The 18,130-nt window shown below is 33.5% G+C and overlaps 1 protein-coding gene across 15 annotated transcripts in view; it reads right to left on the bottom strand.

Annotated features, from left to right (window-relative positions):
- MYO9A (myosin IXA) overlaps positions 1 to 18,130 on the bottom strand; it is a 281,021-nt gene that overhangs the window by 119,889 nt on the left and 143,002 nt on the right. For all 15 annotated transcript variants that reach the window (XM_053223780.1, XM_053223782.1, XM_053223778.1 and 12 more), the window contains 3 exons: positions 11,985 to 12,060; positions 3,656 to 3,799; positions 2,254 to 2,293 (listed from right to left, as the gene is read on the bottom strand). In XM_053223780.1, the coding sequence (XP_053079755.1) occupies positions 2,254 to 2,293; positions 3,656 to 3,799; positions 11,985 to 12,060 (260 nt within the window). The remainder of the gene's footprint in view (positions 1 to 2,253; positions 2,294 to 3,655; positions 3,800 to 11,984; positions 12,061 to 18,130) is intronic.

Below are 18,130 nucleotides of genomic sequence, written 5' to 3'. Positions count from 1 at the left end.
TAAAGAATATAGTCAGTAATTCTGTAATAACATTGTTGGTGACAGGCTGTGAGCACTGAGTAATGTATAGAAACAATTAATCAATATGTTGTACACCTGAAACTAATATAACACTGTATATACGTCAATAAAAATAAATAAATAAAAATAGAGAAATAGATGGGATTCCTGTCACTGATAATTGAATAGAATTTTTTATTTCAGGTGTAGCCAACATGAATATTTTTAAACCATATGAAGTTTAAAGAGAGGTTATCCATTTGAGGAGAGTAAAAAGAATGGTACAAATAGCTAGACTCAGTGCTGGCATTCAAAATACTAAAGTACATACATATACACATACACACACACACATTGTATATATATACATTTATATATAATACATATACTTACATATTTATATACACACTGTACATATATATATATGTATGTATATATATAAATCTTGTATATATGTGTATGTGTACACAGACACTGGAATATTACTCAGCCATCAAAAAGAATGAGATCTTGCCATTTGCAATGACATGGATGGAGCTACAGTAGAGTGTATTATGCCAAGTGAAGTCATTCAGTCAGAGAAAGACAAATACCATATGATTGCACTCATACATGTAATTTAAGAAACAAAACAGATGAACATTGGGGAAGGAAGGGAAAAAAAGAGAGGGAGGCAAACCATAAGATTAACTATAGAAAACAAACAGGGTTGCTGGAGTGGAGGGAAGCAGGGGATGGGCTAAATGGGTGATGGGTATTAAGGAGGGCACTTGTTATGATGAGCACTGGGTGTTCTATGTAAGTGATGGATCACTAAATTCTTTTCCTGAAACAACTATTACACTATATGTCAATGGACTAGAATTTAAATAAAAACTTGAAACAAAAACAAAATACTAAATGGCTAAAGAGACAATGAAGGAAAAAGGAAACACAAATGAACAGATAAAGATGTTTGATAATGAAAGCGGTAGCCTTTTTCTCTACATAAAATCTTTTCATGATAAGAACAAAGTACAAACCACTTAACACAAATTTTCTTTGTGCTTTAAAACTATTTACCACTACCAGAAACCACAGAAGCATTGCATTACCTTTTCTCTAGAAGCCAAAGAGGCTTAAGTAGAAGGAAATAATAACTTCATTTTTTTGTTTTTTGTTTTTTGAACTAGAAAATCTGAGAATAAATAGCTCTTTCTCAGTTCTTTTAAAATTTTGAAATTCACCAAAAAGGTTACAAGTGACAGAACTTCTTTAGGGGGGTACAAGAGGAAGAAAGAGTAAGATTTTTCTTTCTTTAGTAAATTAAGTAAATACTTTTGGAATGCCATCTCAGCATAAACTTTGTAGATCAGGGTGGGCAAATTACAGCCATGGGCCAAATCCTGTTCACTGATTTTATATGGTTAAAAGAACATTAAAATAATACTTAAGGGCATGTGTAAAATTATATGAAATTCAAATTTCAGTGTCTAAAAATAAAGTTTTATTGAAATATAGTAACACTTATTCAGTTCCATATTGTCTATAGCTGCATTTGTGCTACCATAGCATAGCTAAGTAGTTACAACATGGACCTGCAGCCTATCTGGGCCTTTATAGAAAAACTTGGCTAACTAATGTTAATGATGATAAGCTAGACAAACACTAATTAGAAACTATTTTTTTTAATTTTTTTTTTAATGTTTATTTATTTTTGAGACAGAGAGAGACAGAGCATGAACGGGGGAGGGTCAGAGAGAAAGGGAGACACAGAATCTGAAACAGGCTCCAGGCTCCGAGCTGTCAGCACAGAGCCTGATGCGGGGCTTAAACTCACAGACCGCAAGATCATGACCTGAGCTGAAGTCGGACGCTCAACCGACTGAGCCACCCAGGTGCCCCTAAATTAGAAACTATTTAAAATCAGGTAAAATTCAAAATCTGACCTTAGCCTGGCTTAAGGATAAATGAAAAGATCTAATGTAAAGATGCAATTACTCAACAAAAAACATTTGTAATTCAAAAGCCTTTCAAACACTGAAATATGAGATATATCACAAATATTTACCTGAACCATTAAGCCTGGCCATTTCCTAACATCCAGTGTTATTTCTAAAACAGATTTAACTGAATATACAAAATTAATCCCTACTTTGGGTACAAATAAGGTACTGCTTATCTGGGATTGTTTATAAAGATTGTTTGCATGAATAAAAAAAAAATATTACAGAATAGGGCACAAACAGAAAAATTCTTTTTCATAATACTCACCTTTGGAAGTCCAGGCTTGGGTTTGAAGTTTCTGCTTCTCCTATAAGACAGATCATATATTAGAAATAACGACAGTACAGATGAATCCTTTCCAGGTCTCTGGTAAAACAATAGATTATATACCCATTTCCAAGATACTGGTCCTCTATATGAAAACACTGTCTAGTTCAACTAAGCAGGCACCTTTAGGAATGAAAAATAAGCAGGGAAAAGGAACAAGAGATACCTGCTCTACAATATAGGTATAAACAGATTCAAGCCTGATAATCAGTAACATAATGTTGTACATTCAAAACTAAAATTGTTTCCTTTTGGACGTTAATAGAATTCTGCTTTCCTATACCTACAGAAACTTTGTTTCTGTCATTTTAAGACTTTAAAGAGATGTCTAATTTCATAGATTTTTAAAATGTACGTATCAAAAAATTCTTATCTTTCCCTTTTGAATTAAAAATTCTCTTCTGCTCTTTTTCTTCTTTATAACCCAATATTATATTCACATCAAGACTTTTTTTAACGGCTAAAGAAATAAAAGGAATAATGCCCAGAGCTCATGAGCATAAGCTGGGGAGTCAGAAAGACCAAAGCTTGAATCTAAAACTCTAGCACTTACTAGTGTGGGAGTTTTAACTTCTCTAAGTCTTGGTTTCACTAATGTGATAATGTAAGATAATGTAGAATGTAATAATGTAAAATGAAGATCATAATACCACCAACCTCTTGGTTGTTGTGAGGATTAAATGAGTTAATTTATAATTCTGAAGCATCGCAAAACTTAAATAAATTGAGCCTATTAGCAGTGTTAAGTGATGACTTAGGGATTAAGAAATCCAATTCAGTCATACCAGCTAGCGGTCAAAAAATATGTTTTGAAATAATGCCTGAAATACATGGATACAGGTAGCTAAGAACTTTTTACTGGTCCACCTTGCATAGTTAAACCTATACCCTCAAAGCAGTCCTATAATTAGGTAATGAAGAATGGCAGGCTGGATAAAGGTTATATATCACTATATATAGTCTCAGACCCCATTTCATAGGGGATTTTACTGCCCAATTTGTTAGAACTGTCAAAATTAAAGGACAAGTGCAATTCAAGACTGAGAATCATAAAAAGTGTGAACACTTTTACTCTATTTGTATGTAGGGTCTGTCAAAGACTAATGAAGAATTATCTCCGTAAGTACATCCAACCATATTTCTCCTGGGGAGGTGAAAACAAACAAACCATCAAGCTTCTTAATGCAGGAGATTCACAGCTCTGAATACTATTTTTGATTCACTTGTTTCACTCAAAATTCTCCTCATGAAAATAATGATTCACCATCACCCCTCTTCTTTTTTTAGCCAGAAATTTTAAACCAGTCATAAAAACTAATCCACATTTCTCATCAATACTAACGTGAGAATTCCATGCGCTCTTTCCAAGAGTTTGCTGCTAGCTGAATTAGCAAATATCCCATCTTTATCAAGCAAGGAGGTGCTACTTGACAGTCTGCTCTGGCGAATCCCAGTTCTGCCATTCCAGGCAATATCAAATGTATCACTGTAAAAAGTTAAATACGGTATAATTTGCTTTAGTTAACTGAGACATCTACAATACTCCCCACATTGCTTAAATAAGTAAATTTTAAAACTTTCAACACTGAAGTTAAAATTTACAAAAAGAGCTAACCCAGCAAAAAAATGGTTTTAGCACAGAGATTACCAATCAATCTAATCTTTTCCTCATTCAGAACAAAGAATTTCTATGGATTCTGGCACATTCACATACAAATGTGCATGTAGATGAGCACATCATACAGCTAATATCTTTAAATTTAATCCATTAACTATTTACAATCAGTAAATAATATAAGGTTATTATAGTAATATAATGGTTTTTGTCTTTGTTAGATTTTAGAACTTCCAAATATTATTGAAGGAATTTACAATCCTAATAGGCTGTCCCATTCTATGGAATATTTAATTTCTTCCTGGGAGGTCTTATTCACACATTCACTCACTACACACACATCCACCAAAGTTACTAAGTATCTTCTATGGGCTGAGCAATATTCTAGCCACTGGAGATAGAGGAGTGAACAAAACAGATAAAATTATCAGTGATTACAATATGAGGACTTAATAGAGGGCTTTCCAGGTAAAGCAGCAAATTGACCACATTTTTTGATTCCTCCCATAAAAACCCATAAACACATTAAACATTAATAAAACCCATAAAAACATTAATAAAATAACTTTTAAAGGAATAAACACTTAAGAATAAAGAAAATATACTAAGAGACAAGAGTAACACAGTTTTGAAATATGGAAAACAGAGGAATACAGAAAGCAATCTGAAACTGGCTACAAGGAAGAATGAGAAGCATCTGTATTTACAGAACTCTCAAAGACTCCAGAGTTTCTGGAGTTCCATCAAGTACCTGTGGAAGTGGTGGGGAAGGTGGGTTAAAAACAAGAGCACTAGTTGAAAGTCAGTTTAAGAAGCAGTTAGATGAATGGATAAAGAAGATGTGGTTTACATATACAATGGAATACTACTTGGCAATGAGAAAGAATGAAATCTGGCCATTTGTAGCAACGTGGATGGAACTGGAGGGTATTATGCTAAGTGAAATAAGTCAGAAAGAGAAAGACAGATACCATATGTTTTCACTCATATGTGGATCCTGAGAAACTTAACAGAAGACCATGGGGGAGGGGAAGGAGAAAAAAATTACAGAGAGGGAGAGAGGCAAACCATAAGGGACTCTTAAATACTGAGAACAAACTGAGGGTTGATGAGGGTGGGGGAGAGGGGAAATTGGGTGATGGGCACTGAGGAGGGCACCTGCTGGGATGAGCACGGGGTGTTATATGGAAACCAATTTGACAATAAATTATATATATATATGTATACATATGTGTGCGTGCATGCGTGTGTGTGTGTGTGTGTGTGTGTGTGTGTGTGTATGTAAAGAAGCATTTAGAACTCCATGAAGCCTGATAGCCATCCCTTACCTAAGCAAGAGGATGAAAGAGGAGTCCATGAACCATGGACTAGGCAGCACCAGGCACAACAGAGGATGAGTGTACTATATAGAAGTCAAAGGTAATACTGAAAATAGATTCTCAACCCTCTTACCCCACTGGCTCCAGAATGCTAGCAGCTAGGACTATATCCTCCAGGGAGAAAATCGGAATAAACTTTTGTGTGCAATGTGGCCATCCCAGGAAGAAAGACCCAAAGATACCAATATGTTCTATACATTGCCAACACACCCAATTAATCAGATTGCAATTAGTCTTTCAGTGTTTCAATAATGAATATTAACAGTCAACCAAGGTTCATCAGACATCTGAGTAAAGCCATGAGCATAAAACAGAGACCAAAACAAACTATCATGACATAAACAATTTAAAGGAAAAAAAGATCAGGCAGGCGGAAAAAAAAAAAAAAGTTTTAAGCCTTCAGTAATATTCTTAGAGAAGAGAGAAAATATTGCATCTATAACATAAGATGCTATGAAAAATTAAAAAATTGAGAAAACAAAGTAACAAAAATGTCCTAAAAATTAAAGATGTAACAAATAAAAATGCAGAATATACTTATTCATTCAAAAGTATTTATTGAGCACCAAATAGTGTCATTTTTTTCTAGCATCTTCATATTACTTAAATTCAAATGGAAGAAAACAAACACATAAAAAAACACATTGTATGTCAGATAATAGGTGCCAAGGAGAAATTTTAAACATAGAAGAATGCTAGGACACTAGGCTTTTTAATAGGGAAGTCAAGGAGATGCACGATGTTGAAGATTTCATTTAAACAGAGATCTAAGGGAGATAAAAAGCAATTCAAGCAATTATCTGAAAGAAGAGCACTCTACTCAGAAGAGCAAACACACAGTTTGGGAGGCTGGAATTTTGTTGATGAGTCTGAGATATATTAAATAAATCAGCAAGGCTGGAGTGGAGTAAACAGGGGAAAAATGGTAGATCAAGTCAGAGTTAGGAAGGAGGAAACCATGTCACATATACCCTCTAGGAAATGTAAGAATTTTTGGGTTTTAATGAGAATGAGAAGGAAAGACAAAGAAGGATTTTCAGCAAAACATGAATTAGCGTTTTCATATTAAAATGTATTTTATATTACATATATTTACATATTATATTAAAATGATCTGGTTTCTATATTGAATACTGTTTGAGGGGCCAAGGACAAAAGCAGGGACATTACTTTAGGAAGCTATTATAATAATCTATGCCAGGGCACTAGCAGTGGAAGTAGTAAGAAATGGTGAGATTCAGGATATCATTTTAAGGTACAGCCAATGTAACTTGCTGATGGATTGAATGGGGAGTGTCTGAGACAGAGGGAATTAAGGATGACTTCAAGATTTTAAACCAGTAAGAGAAGATTTAGAGATGAGGAAGTGGGAGAAATCACTTATAAAGCAAAACAACATGAAAAATCATTAACAAAATAGATCAATCAAGTAGACTCAAGACTTAACAAAAGAGTTTCTAGACAGATCATACAAAATTCTGGTACTTAAGTACAGAGAAGAGATGTCACTTGTATTACAAAGGCTCAAGAATCAGGTGCACCTGGATGGCTCAGTTGGTTAAGCGTCCAACTCTTGATTTTGGCTCAGGTCATGATCTCACAGTTCGTGGGTTTGAGCCCCACTTCAGGCTCTGTGCTGGTGGGGCAAAGCCTGCTTGGGATTCTCTCTCTCTCTTCCTTTCTCTCTTCCCCTCCTCCACTCATGTACTTTGTCTCAAAATAAATAAATAAACTTGGGGCGCCTAGGTGGCTCAGTCAGTTGGGCATCTGGCTTCGGCTCAGGTCATGATCTTGCAGTCTATGAGTTCGAGCCCCACGTCGGGCTCTGTGCTGACAGCCCGGAACCTGGAGCCCGCTTCAAATTCTGTGTCTCCCTCACTCTCTGCCCCTGTTCACAATCTGCCTCTCTCTCAAAAAAAAATAAATTAACATCAAAAGACTTTTAAAAATGAAATAAATTAAATAAATAAGCTTTAAAAAAAAAGAATCAGAGAAAGGCCATCTATAAAAAAAAAACCTACAGTCAACATCATGCTTCATGATTAAAAAAAAAAAAAAAACACTGGAAGATTTCTCACTAATATCAGGAATAAGACAAGGATGTGAGCTCTTGCCACACTGATTCAACACTGTACTGAAGTTTCTAGCCAGGGCAGTAAGTAAGAGAAAGAAATAAAAGACATCCAAGTTGAAAAGGAAGAAGTAAAATTATATTTATTCACATATGACATGCATGACCTTACATATAGAGAATTCTAAGGAATCCACTAAAAAACTATGAGAACTTATGAGTTAAGCAAGGTTAAAATATTCAATTATATTTCTATATAACAGCAATGAACAATTGACAATGAAAGCAAAAAATTTTTTCATTTATAAAAGCATGAAAAATAATACTTAGGAGTAAATTTGAGAAAAGAAGTGTAAGGCTTGTACACTAAAAACTAAAAAATATTGTTAAAAGAATTAAAGATCTAAAGAAGTGAAAAGATATTCCATGACAATATTCCTCAAATTAATCTATAGATTCAATATAACCTCTAGCAAAATCCTAGCTGTTTTTTGGGGGTTTTTTTGCAGAAATGACAAGATAATCCTAAAATTCATACGGAAATGCAAAGAATCCAGAATAGCCAAAACAATGTTGAAAAAAACAAAGCTGGAAGAATTACAGTTCCTGATTTGTAAACCGATTATAAAGCTATAATAATTAAGACAACATGGTACTGGCATAAGGAAATACATACATATCAACAGAATAAAATTGAGAATCCAGAAATAAACACTTCTATTTATGGTCAAATGAGTTTTGACAAAGGTATCAAGACAATTCAACAGGGAAATAACAGTATTTTCAACCAATGGTACTGAGACAACTGAATATCCACATGGGAAAGAAGGAAATTGGATCTTTATCTCTTAGCAAATACAAAACAACTTAAAATCAATTACAGATCTAAATTTAAAAGCTAAAACTATAAAATTCTTAAAAGAAAACAGAGAGAGTAAACCTTTGTGACTTAGGCTTAATGATTTCTTAAATACAACAAAAGTATAGCAAAAAATAAAAATAGATAAATTAGACTTCTTCAAAATTAAAACCTTCACACTTCCAATAACACATTTGAAATCATGTATCTGATAAGGGACCTAGATCTAGAATATATAAATAACTCTTACAACCTGATAATAAGACAACCCAACTAAAAAACAGATTACTCAAGAAATAAAAAGAAATGAACTACTGATACATTTAATAACCTAATGACTTAAGCACCACGTTTAACGTTAAAGAGCTAATCTCAAAATTATGAAGGGGATTAGGACATGTCACCCCAAATTACACTACATAAGGGAACTAAGAATCAACAGATACAGGAAGAGTCAGTTCTCTCCCGTCCCCTGAATTTCCTAAAAGTAGGGCATAAATTTCCCTTCGTGAAAAGTGTCCCCCTCTCCCCTATAAGGAAGAGAAGAGCAGCTTTTATCACCTGAAATAAGAGACTAGGAACTGAAAGGAGTTTGCTTAAATAAACCTTACTAAAATAACCCTCATCTTCCATTAGTTCCCCCATCTATTCCCTAGTCACTACCCCACATTTTATAATCCCTTTTAAAGCCCAAAACATCTTTCCTTTAAAAAAAGAGTATATAAGCCCCCAAGTATGACACCACTTCTTTAAGTTTCACTTCTTTCCTGTGAATACTCATGCATGTAAAACATTAATAAAAATTATATACTTTTTCTCCTGTTAATCTGTCTTTCATAATTTAATTCACAGGCCCTAGAGGCCCACAGGTTGCTAGAGGATAGGACAGGGAAGGAGAAGGGTAAATACAAATAGGCAGCATTAGTGAATTATTTTGTGATTATGAAAAAGGTATGTATCTTGACTGTGGCATTGATTACATAATTGTATATATGGGATACAATTGCAAAAGTCTATATATGGACATGTGTAGATTGCTAAAAATGGTGAAAGTAAAAAGATAAGTTACAAATTGGGGGAATACATTTGAAACATAAGTGAAATGGCACCAGTACATAAAATTTATAAAGAATACTTTTTAAAAAATAAATATGGACAAAGAAATGATATTTCAAAATACATGAATAGCCATAAAATATATAAAAATTGTTCAACAACATTAATAAGCAGGGAAAAGCAAATCCTAAGATACCATTTTATAACCACCAGATTATCAAAAGTTAAGAAGACAGTCAGCTGAGTTGTGCTGGCAAGGAACGAAGCAAAGGGAACTTTTAGCTGCCACTTTTAGTGTACATTAGTACAACTCCTTTGGGGGAAAAATTGGGGATTATCTTACAAAACTATCATGCACATATCCCACTGAATTAACAGTTCCATTAATAAGTACATATCCTAGCAATGTAATAATAGGTGAACCAGAAGACTGGTATGAGCATGTTTAAAATAACACCATTAGTCAGGGTGCCTACATGGCTCAGTTGGTTAAGCATCTGATTCTTGATTTCGGCTTAGGTCATGATTTCACGGTTCATGAGATCAAGCCCACACTGGGCTTCATGCTGACAGCGCGGAGCCTGCTTGGCTTCTCTCTCTCTCCCCTTTCTCTTCCCACCCACCCCCCCAACATACATGTGTACACACCTGCTCTCTCTCTCAAAATAAACATTAAAAAATTAAAAATTATATGGGGTGCCTGAGTGGCTCAGTCAGTTAAGCATCTGACTTAGGCTCAGGTCATGATCTTGCAGTCTATGAGTTCGAGCCCCACGTCGGGCTCTGTGCTGACAGCCCGGAACCTGGAGCCTGCTTTGGATTCTGTGTCTCCCCGTCTCTCTGCCCCTGCCCTGCTCACACTCTGTCTCAGTCTCTCAAAAAGTGAATAAACATTTAAAAAAAAATTTTTTTTTAATTTTTAATAATAACGTAGCACCATTTCTTTAATTTTTTTTTAACATTTATTATTGACACAGAGAGCAATACAGCATGAGCATGGGAAGGGCAGAGAGAGGAGGAAACACAGAATCCAAAGCAGGCTCCAGGTTCTGAGTGGTCAGCACAGAGCCAGATGCGGGGCTCAAACCCACAAACCATGAGATCATGACCTGAGCCAAAGTCGGATGCCCAACCAACTGAGCCATCCGGGCACCCCTAAAGTAGCACCATTTCTAATAGTAAAAGAATCACTCATATATCCACTGAGAGACAAATCAATTATGGTATATTAGTGTCACAATAATTTTTTTAATGTGATAAAATAATTTTTTTTACTGTGATAAAAAATACACAACACAAAACTTACCATTTTAACTATTACTTTTTTATTGAGAAATAATTGACACATTACATTATATTACAACATACTGACTGAGTACTTATATATACTGCCAAATGATCACCACAATAACTATGGTTAATATCTGTCACCATACACAGTTACAAATTTTTTTCTGTGATGAGAACTTTTGAGATCTACTCTCTTAGTAACTTCTAAATACACAATACAGTATTATTAACTATGGCAACTATACATACTATCTGTTACTTCCCAGAACTTATTTATTTTGTAATTGGGAGTTTGTACCTTTTCACCACCTTCACCCATTTCACCCACCCCCTACTCAGGCCATGGGCAACCACCAATCTGTTCTCTCTCCATTTTAATATTTTCATTGTACATTGTATATGAATATAGTGGCATGAGTACATTCACATTGCTCTACAACCATCACCACTATCCATCTTCAGAATTTTTAGCCAAACTGAAACGTTGCATCCATTAAACAGTAACTCCCTATCCCCCCCCAATAGCATATAATATTATACAGCAACTAAAAAGAATAAACTGTATGCAACAAGATGGATGATTCTTAGATGAATATTGCTGAAGGGAAAAAATCATAGAAGACAGCATACTATATACTAATATTTCTGTATAACTTAAAAACAAGCAAAGACAATTTATGGCTTAGAAAAAACATACATTTATGATAAAACTTTTTTGAGAGAGAGTGCAAACGTGTATGAGAGGGGGAGGAGTAGTGGGGAGAGAATTTTAAGCAGGCTCCATGCCCAGCACGGAGCCGAATGCAGGGCTCCATCTCACAACTGTGAGACCATGACCTGCGCTGAAATCAAGAATCAGACACTCAACCAACTGAGCCACCAAGACGCCCCTGTAAAACTTTTTTTAAGAGTACAGTAATGGTAAACATAAAATTCTACATAGCAGTTACCTGAGGGGTGGGAGGAAGGGAATGATCAGATAATATAAAGGTAGCTGTAGCAATATTAATAATCTTCTAGTTCTGAACTTGGGTGGTACGTTCATTTTGTTTGTGTGCTTCCTAATTATATGAGTGTTTGCATGTTCTCTTATAGCAAAGTCTACATTAATGTATAAAGACTGAATAGGAGCTTCCCATTAAACATGTATATCAAACTTACTATACACCATTTCAAATCCTCTCAGTCTTAACCTCTTACAGCTACTGCTGTTGCAAAGAGTACTATGACTAGTTACACATATTTAGTCCAGTTTCAAACCGTATTATACCATTTATAAAAGCTTCAAGAAAGAAAAACAAACTACACCTTGCTTCATATTTTTAAAGCCACATAAGTATTAATAAGAATTCTAACTATTTCTTCTATACCTCTTTGAAAACACAAACCAAACATACTTACTGTTGATTTTTTTCATTTAGAGTATTCATGCCCTGGAGATCAGAAAGAGGTGTTCTGGGATTTTTCCGGGTTATACCTAACATATGAAAAGCAGATATTTTCAAATCAATGCTAAAAGAAACTACACATAAAACAATTTTTCTAAGGGCAAATGAAATTAATGTACTTCGATACTAAATATTTGCTAAACATGTCAGAAATATCAAAATAAGAATGTGAACCAAGGCACATGACTGTTACTTACAAATCTGACTTAATCAACAATGAACCCAATTAGGGAACTAAATAATAAATCTTTTTAATTGTTCTCTCATTTAAACATTATCAGAAAATCAAGGGTAACTGGGCTGAAGGTCTAGAAATGTATATACTCATTTATTTTAATATTCAAAAAACTCCTAATTATTCCTTTGCATCATTTTTCAGCAATAATTATATTGCTGACATGGACCATAGATTTTAGAGATCAATTAATCTTATGTATAGACATTGAGAAACAAAAACAATAAATTACTTCCTTTACTGATATTTTTTAAGTTATAATTTACTTTAAATCATATGATAAACACTGAAGCTCTATACACATAAGGCCACGAATTTTCAACACACATTTAATATAGGTAAAATACAATGGAAAGGAAATAAAAGTATCTATTCAAGATAACAATCTTAAATGTAGAAAATCCTAAGTAACTCACAAAAAATTATTAGGACTAATAAAAGAGTTCAGAACAATTATAAAATATAAGATCAATACTTAAAAGTCAATTTTATTTCTATACAATGGTAATAAACAATCAGAAAATAAAATTGAGAACACAATTCCATTAATAAGACCAAAATAATATTAAACAACAAATTTTAAAAAGTATAAAGTGTCTACACTGAAAACTACAAACATTAAAAGAAAACCTAAATAAATGGAATGCCTTTCAAACTTACTGGTTGGAAAATTTAATGCTGTTAAGAAGGCAATGTTCCCTAAATTTACCTGCAGACTGATGCAATCTCTATTAAAATTCCAGCAGCATTTTTTTTGCAGAAATGAATAAACTGACCCTAAAATTAATATGGAAATGCAAAAGACCCAGACTACCAGAACAATGCTGAAAAAGAAGAACATGACTGGAGGACTCACACTTCCTGAATTCAAAACTTACTACAAAGACAGAGTAACTGAGACATTATGCTACTGACATAAAGAAAGACAAATAAATCAATGGAAAGGAACTGAGAATACAAATCCGACCTTTACATTTAAGATCTATTGAATTTTGACAACGGTGTCAAGATATTCAATGGGAAAAGAATAATCTTTTCAATAATGGTGCTGGGAAAACTAGATATCCTTATGCAAAAGAATGAAGTTGGGACCAAAAATCAAAATATAAGTCCTGAAATTATAAAACTCTTGAAAGAAAATACAGAAGTAAATTTTTCTGACACTGAAGTAGACAATAAAATTACTTAGATATGTCACCAAAAGCATAAGCAACAAAAGAAAAAAAAATGGATAAAAAGACATCATCAAAATGTAAAACTATTATGCTTCAAAAGACACCATATCAAGAAAGTAGGAAGACAACCCACAGAATGGTAGAAAATGTCTGTAAATCAAATATCTGATAAGGAACTTGAATCCAGAAAATAAAAAGAACTCTTACAACTGAACAATAAAAAGACAACCCAATTTAAAAATGAACAAAGTATATGAATAAATATTTTTCCAAAGAAGACATGCAAATGGCTAATAAGTACACAAAATGATGCTCAACATCATTAGTAATCCAAGAAATGAAAATCGAAACTACAATGAGATACCACGTCACACCCACCAGGATGGCTATAATCAAAAAGACAGATAATAAGTGCTCCCAAGGACACGAAAAAATTGGAACCTTTATACACTGCTGAAATGTGAAATGATACAGACACCTTTGAAAACACTCGAGCAGTTCATCAAAAAAAATAAACATAAGATTACGATATGACCCAGCAATTCTACTCCTAAGTAAATCCCCAGGAGAATTTCCAATAAACTATTACTGGAAATATATCCTGAGATCAACAAATTCTTAGAACTTTGAATGACTTTATTTTCTTATATATTTGAATTCATTGTTTTTATTTAATCAGTTGTTTAGTTATAGGCACCAATTATCCCTATGACAAATTCTCCCTTTCTATCCTCCATATTTATTATTTTCTTTTGTGTATTGAAACATAATAATCCCAGAACTTTCTTCAATATCAGTAATTCAATTTTCAGCTATTTCCCCTATTTTTTGAACTCATACAGATTTAGCTTTAGGCCTCTGTGTGCTTTAGTAGTTCAATACCTATTTTCAGTATCATTCTGGTATTTTATACTCTCAAATTTGTACTGCTGCTTTACTGGATTCATGTTATTAAATGCTTCTAAACTATAAAGTACTCACAGGAAATCTCTTTCTCTTTCTTGGAGTATCTTCCCTGTAAACACAATAGGGCATATCTTTGAGGGTCGTTCTTTTATGCATATTAGCTCACTTTCTTATTTCCCTCTGTATGATGATTTTTCAACATCAATTATTAAATAGTTTAACATTAAAAGGGATAATACACTGAACACTGGCAACTGATCACTCGGAAAATGAAGGCCTGTGCACCTCTCTCCTGATCCCATCACAACAGCTTCAGGTCCCATCATTGCCTACTTGTTAGGATTAGCACAAAAAAACAAAACAAAACGCTATAATAGCTATCATAATATTCAATAACTTAACGTTGAAGATTGTCTTATGAGTTAACAGACAGCAAATCTCAAGGAACAATAGAGAACTGTAAAAAGGAACCAAATGGATATTCTGGAACTAAAAACTAAAATTAAAAATTCATTTTATGGGTTTAAGAGAAGACTTTAAACAGCACAATGAACTTGAAATTGATAAATAAAAATTATCCAACCTGAAGAATGAAAGAAGATAAAAGAAAAATGAACAGACTATGAGGAATCTGAGAGAATATCAAATATGCTAAAAACATGTAACTGACATCCAGAAAGAAAATAAATTGCAGCAGAAAAAAAAATTTTAAATATTAGCCAAAAATTTCCTAAATTTGATGAAAAACAATTGAAGCACAGGTCCAAAAGGTACAGCAAATCCCGAACAGGATAAATATAAAAATAAATCATATCTAGGAAATCACAATTACTGAAAACCAGAAAACAAAGAGAAATGTCAAGCAGCCAGAGGAAAAAAGGTCCATTAGGTATGAAAGAATGACAATAGGATGACATCTGAATTGATCATCACAAATAATATATAACAAGGAGAAAATGAAGTATATATTTTTAATGTTTATTTTTTGAAAGAGAGAGAGAGAGAGAGAGAGAGAGAGTATGTGTGTGTGTGAACAGGGAGGGGCAAAGAGAGACACAGACAGAATCCAAAGCAGGCTCCAGGCTCTGAGCTGTTAGCAGAGTCCAACATGGGGCTCAAACCCACGAACTGTGAGATCATGACCTGAGCCAAAGTCGGACACTTAACTGACTAGGCCACCTAGGCACCCTCAGAATGAAGTATCTTTAAAGTGCTGAAAGATTGATAGCTCCTAATGACATTAAACATGTCTACTTTATGACACAGTAACAACCCATAAGTTTTACCTGAGGAATGAACATACGTAGTACACAAAATGACTTGAATGTTTATAGCAGGACTTCTCACAACAGCTCAAAACAGTATTATAACCCTAATATCCATCAAGAAACGAATGATATACAATTGTTTATACCTATATAACTCTGCAACAAATTACTTAAATATGAAACAACACAGATGAATGTTTACCATTATATTGCATAAGAGAATCAGAACGCAAAATACAAACTGAATTATTCCATTTCTGTAAATTTTTAGGAAAGGCAAAACTATAGTAACAAATCTTAACATGAGTTGCCTAAAGGTGGTAGGAAAATGTACAAGAAAGCAAGAACAAATTTTCTGATATAACTTTATTCTAGTATTTCATTTTGAATCTTTTTGTGTTCATGTTTTAGGTTTTTCTTGTATAAACATCTTATAGTTACATTTTTTTTTTTCTTTTTAAATGTTTATTTTTGAGAGAGAGAAAGAGACAGGATCTGAAGCAGGCTCTATGCTGACAGCAGATACAGTGCTTGAACTCATGAACTGTGAGATCACAACCTGAGCCAAAGTCGAACCCAGACGCCCCGAGTTTTCTTTTTCTTAACTGCATAATCTGTTTTTTAACTATTTAGTTTGGCCCAACATAGTATTACTGTTATTTCTATTTTTACTAACTTATTTTATGCCTTCTACGCCCTAATTATTATATGCTTTTATCCAGACTTCTACTGAATTATTTTCTTTATATTCTGATTTCTTTTGTTTTAGAAGTTATATATACTCTCTTCTTTGATTATCCTTGAATTTTTAACATATCCATGAATTCTAAACTAAATTCTCTATTCCCTTTTTCTAAAGAGTACAGAAACTTTTTTTAATATACTTAACTTATTTTTGAGAAAATGCAAGTGGGGGAGGGGCAGAAAGAAGGGGACAGAGGCTTCAAAGTAGGCTGTGCACTGACAGGCTGCTAGCAGGAAGCCACATGTGGGGCTCCAGCTCACAAACATTGAGGTCATAACCTGAGCTGAAGTCTGACACTCAACCAAACTGAGCCACCAGGTTCCCCTAAAAAGAGTATAAGAATTTCTGAAAGGTCCGATTCTAGCTATCCCCTTCCCATCTCAGATGTTGTTACCCTGTACTTATTTTCACCTTGTTTTCTTCCCATGAATCAAGAAATTAAGCTTTACTACTAAGTTTTATAAAGTAAATATTTATTTAGATTTATGCACTTATTTAATACTTCTTTATCAGATCTCAAAACTTGCCAGTGAGGTCAGGTTTTGTCTTTCTCAACTAAACCATTTTATAAGTTCTATCAGTGTAGAGCTGTTCAGATTACTATCTAACTTTATTACAATTGTTCATCTTTGCATGGTCTATCTTTGTCCACCCTTCTATGTTTATCATTTTAAGAATCTTTAATTGAACTTCTTGAAAAATTCATTTTGGGAATTTAAGTGATGAGGTTAATCTATTTTTAGTAATTATAAGTAGCAGTACTTGTTTCTTGTATTTTATTTCATATTTTTCATTTATCTCACTCAAACTCATTTTTTTCCCTTTTTTGCTTTCATTTGTTAAAGGTTTCTTAAGCTACCGTAAAAGATAAACTTGTTGCTATTTTTTTATTATTGTAGTTGCCCATAAAGCACACATTCATGTTTATTTACCCATACTGATTTACCAACTTTGATAAATATCTATATTCTACCAATTTAAGAAAAAGATAGCTTCCTGACTTCCCTGCAAGCTTCAACAAAGTAACACTCTAGCACTTCCTGCATGTTTCTACTCATTTTCAAACAGGAATTCTGATCATACACTTTTTTATTTTTTATATTCTTAATTCCATGCAAAATAGTCTTTTCTATACATTTGTGACTTTTGTCAGGCTTCATGATATGTGATTTTTATTGTGGTAAAATTTACATATAGAATCCATGCATTTTTAAGTATATGGTTGTGTAAGATTAGATAAAACCACCACCAAAAGAAGACAGAATATCTGCATCATTGCCCAAAAGTTCCCTCATACCCTTTCTTAGACAACCCCTAGAACCCCTTTCCTGGATCAAGGAAACCACTTATCTGCTATGCATATAGACTGGTTTGCATATTCTAGAATTTGACATAAATGGAATGTAACACAGTATGTCCTCTTTTGTGTAAGGTTTAACTCAGCATACTATTTTAATAATTGATCTATAAAAATATTTCCATGAACACATATTTTCATTTCTCTCAGGTAAATACCAGGGATCGGTATTAATGGAACATATGGGAAGTATATGCGTACCTTTATTCAAAACTGTTTCCCAAAACAATTATACTATTTTACATTGCAGTAGAGTAAATAAGTACCCCCAGTTGCTCCACATCTTCAGCAACAGTTAGTACTGTCAGCTTCTTAAAGTTTAGCCATGTCACAGGGTGTTAATATGACCTCATTGTGATTATAATTTGCATTTCCCTAATGATTAATGAAACTGATAATTTTAATTAGCCTAA

The sequence above is a fragment of the Acinonyx jubatus genome, chromosome B3 (genome assembly GCF_027475565.1).
Source record: "Acinonyx jubatus isolate Ajub_Pintada_27869175 chromosome B3, VMU_Ajub_asm_v1.0, whole genome shotgun sequence".
Lineage (NCBI taxonomy): Eukaryota > Metazoa > Chordata > Mammalia > Carnivora > Felidae > Acinonyx > Acinonyx jubatus.
Note: the sequence above shows the minus strand (reverse complement) of the source record. Positions and strands in the feature narration are given on the sequence as shown.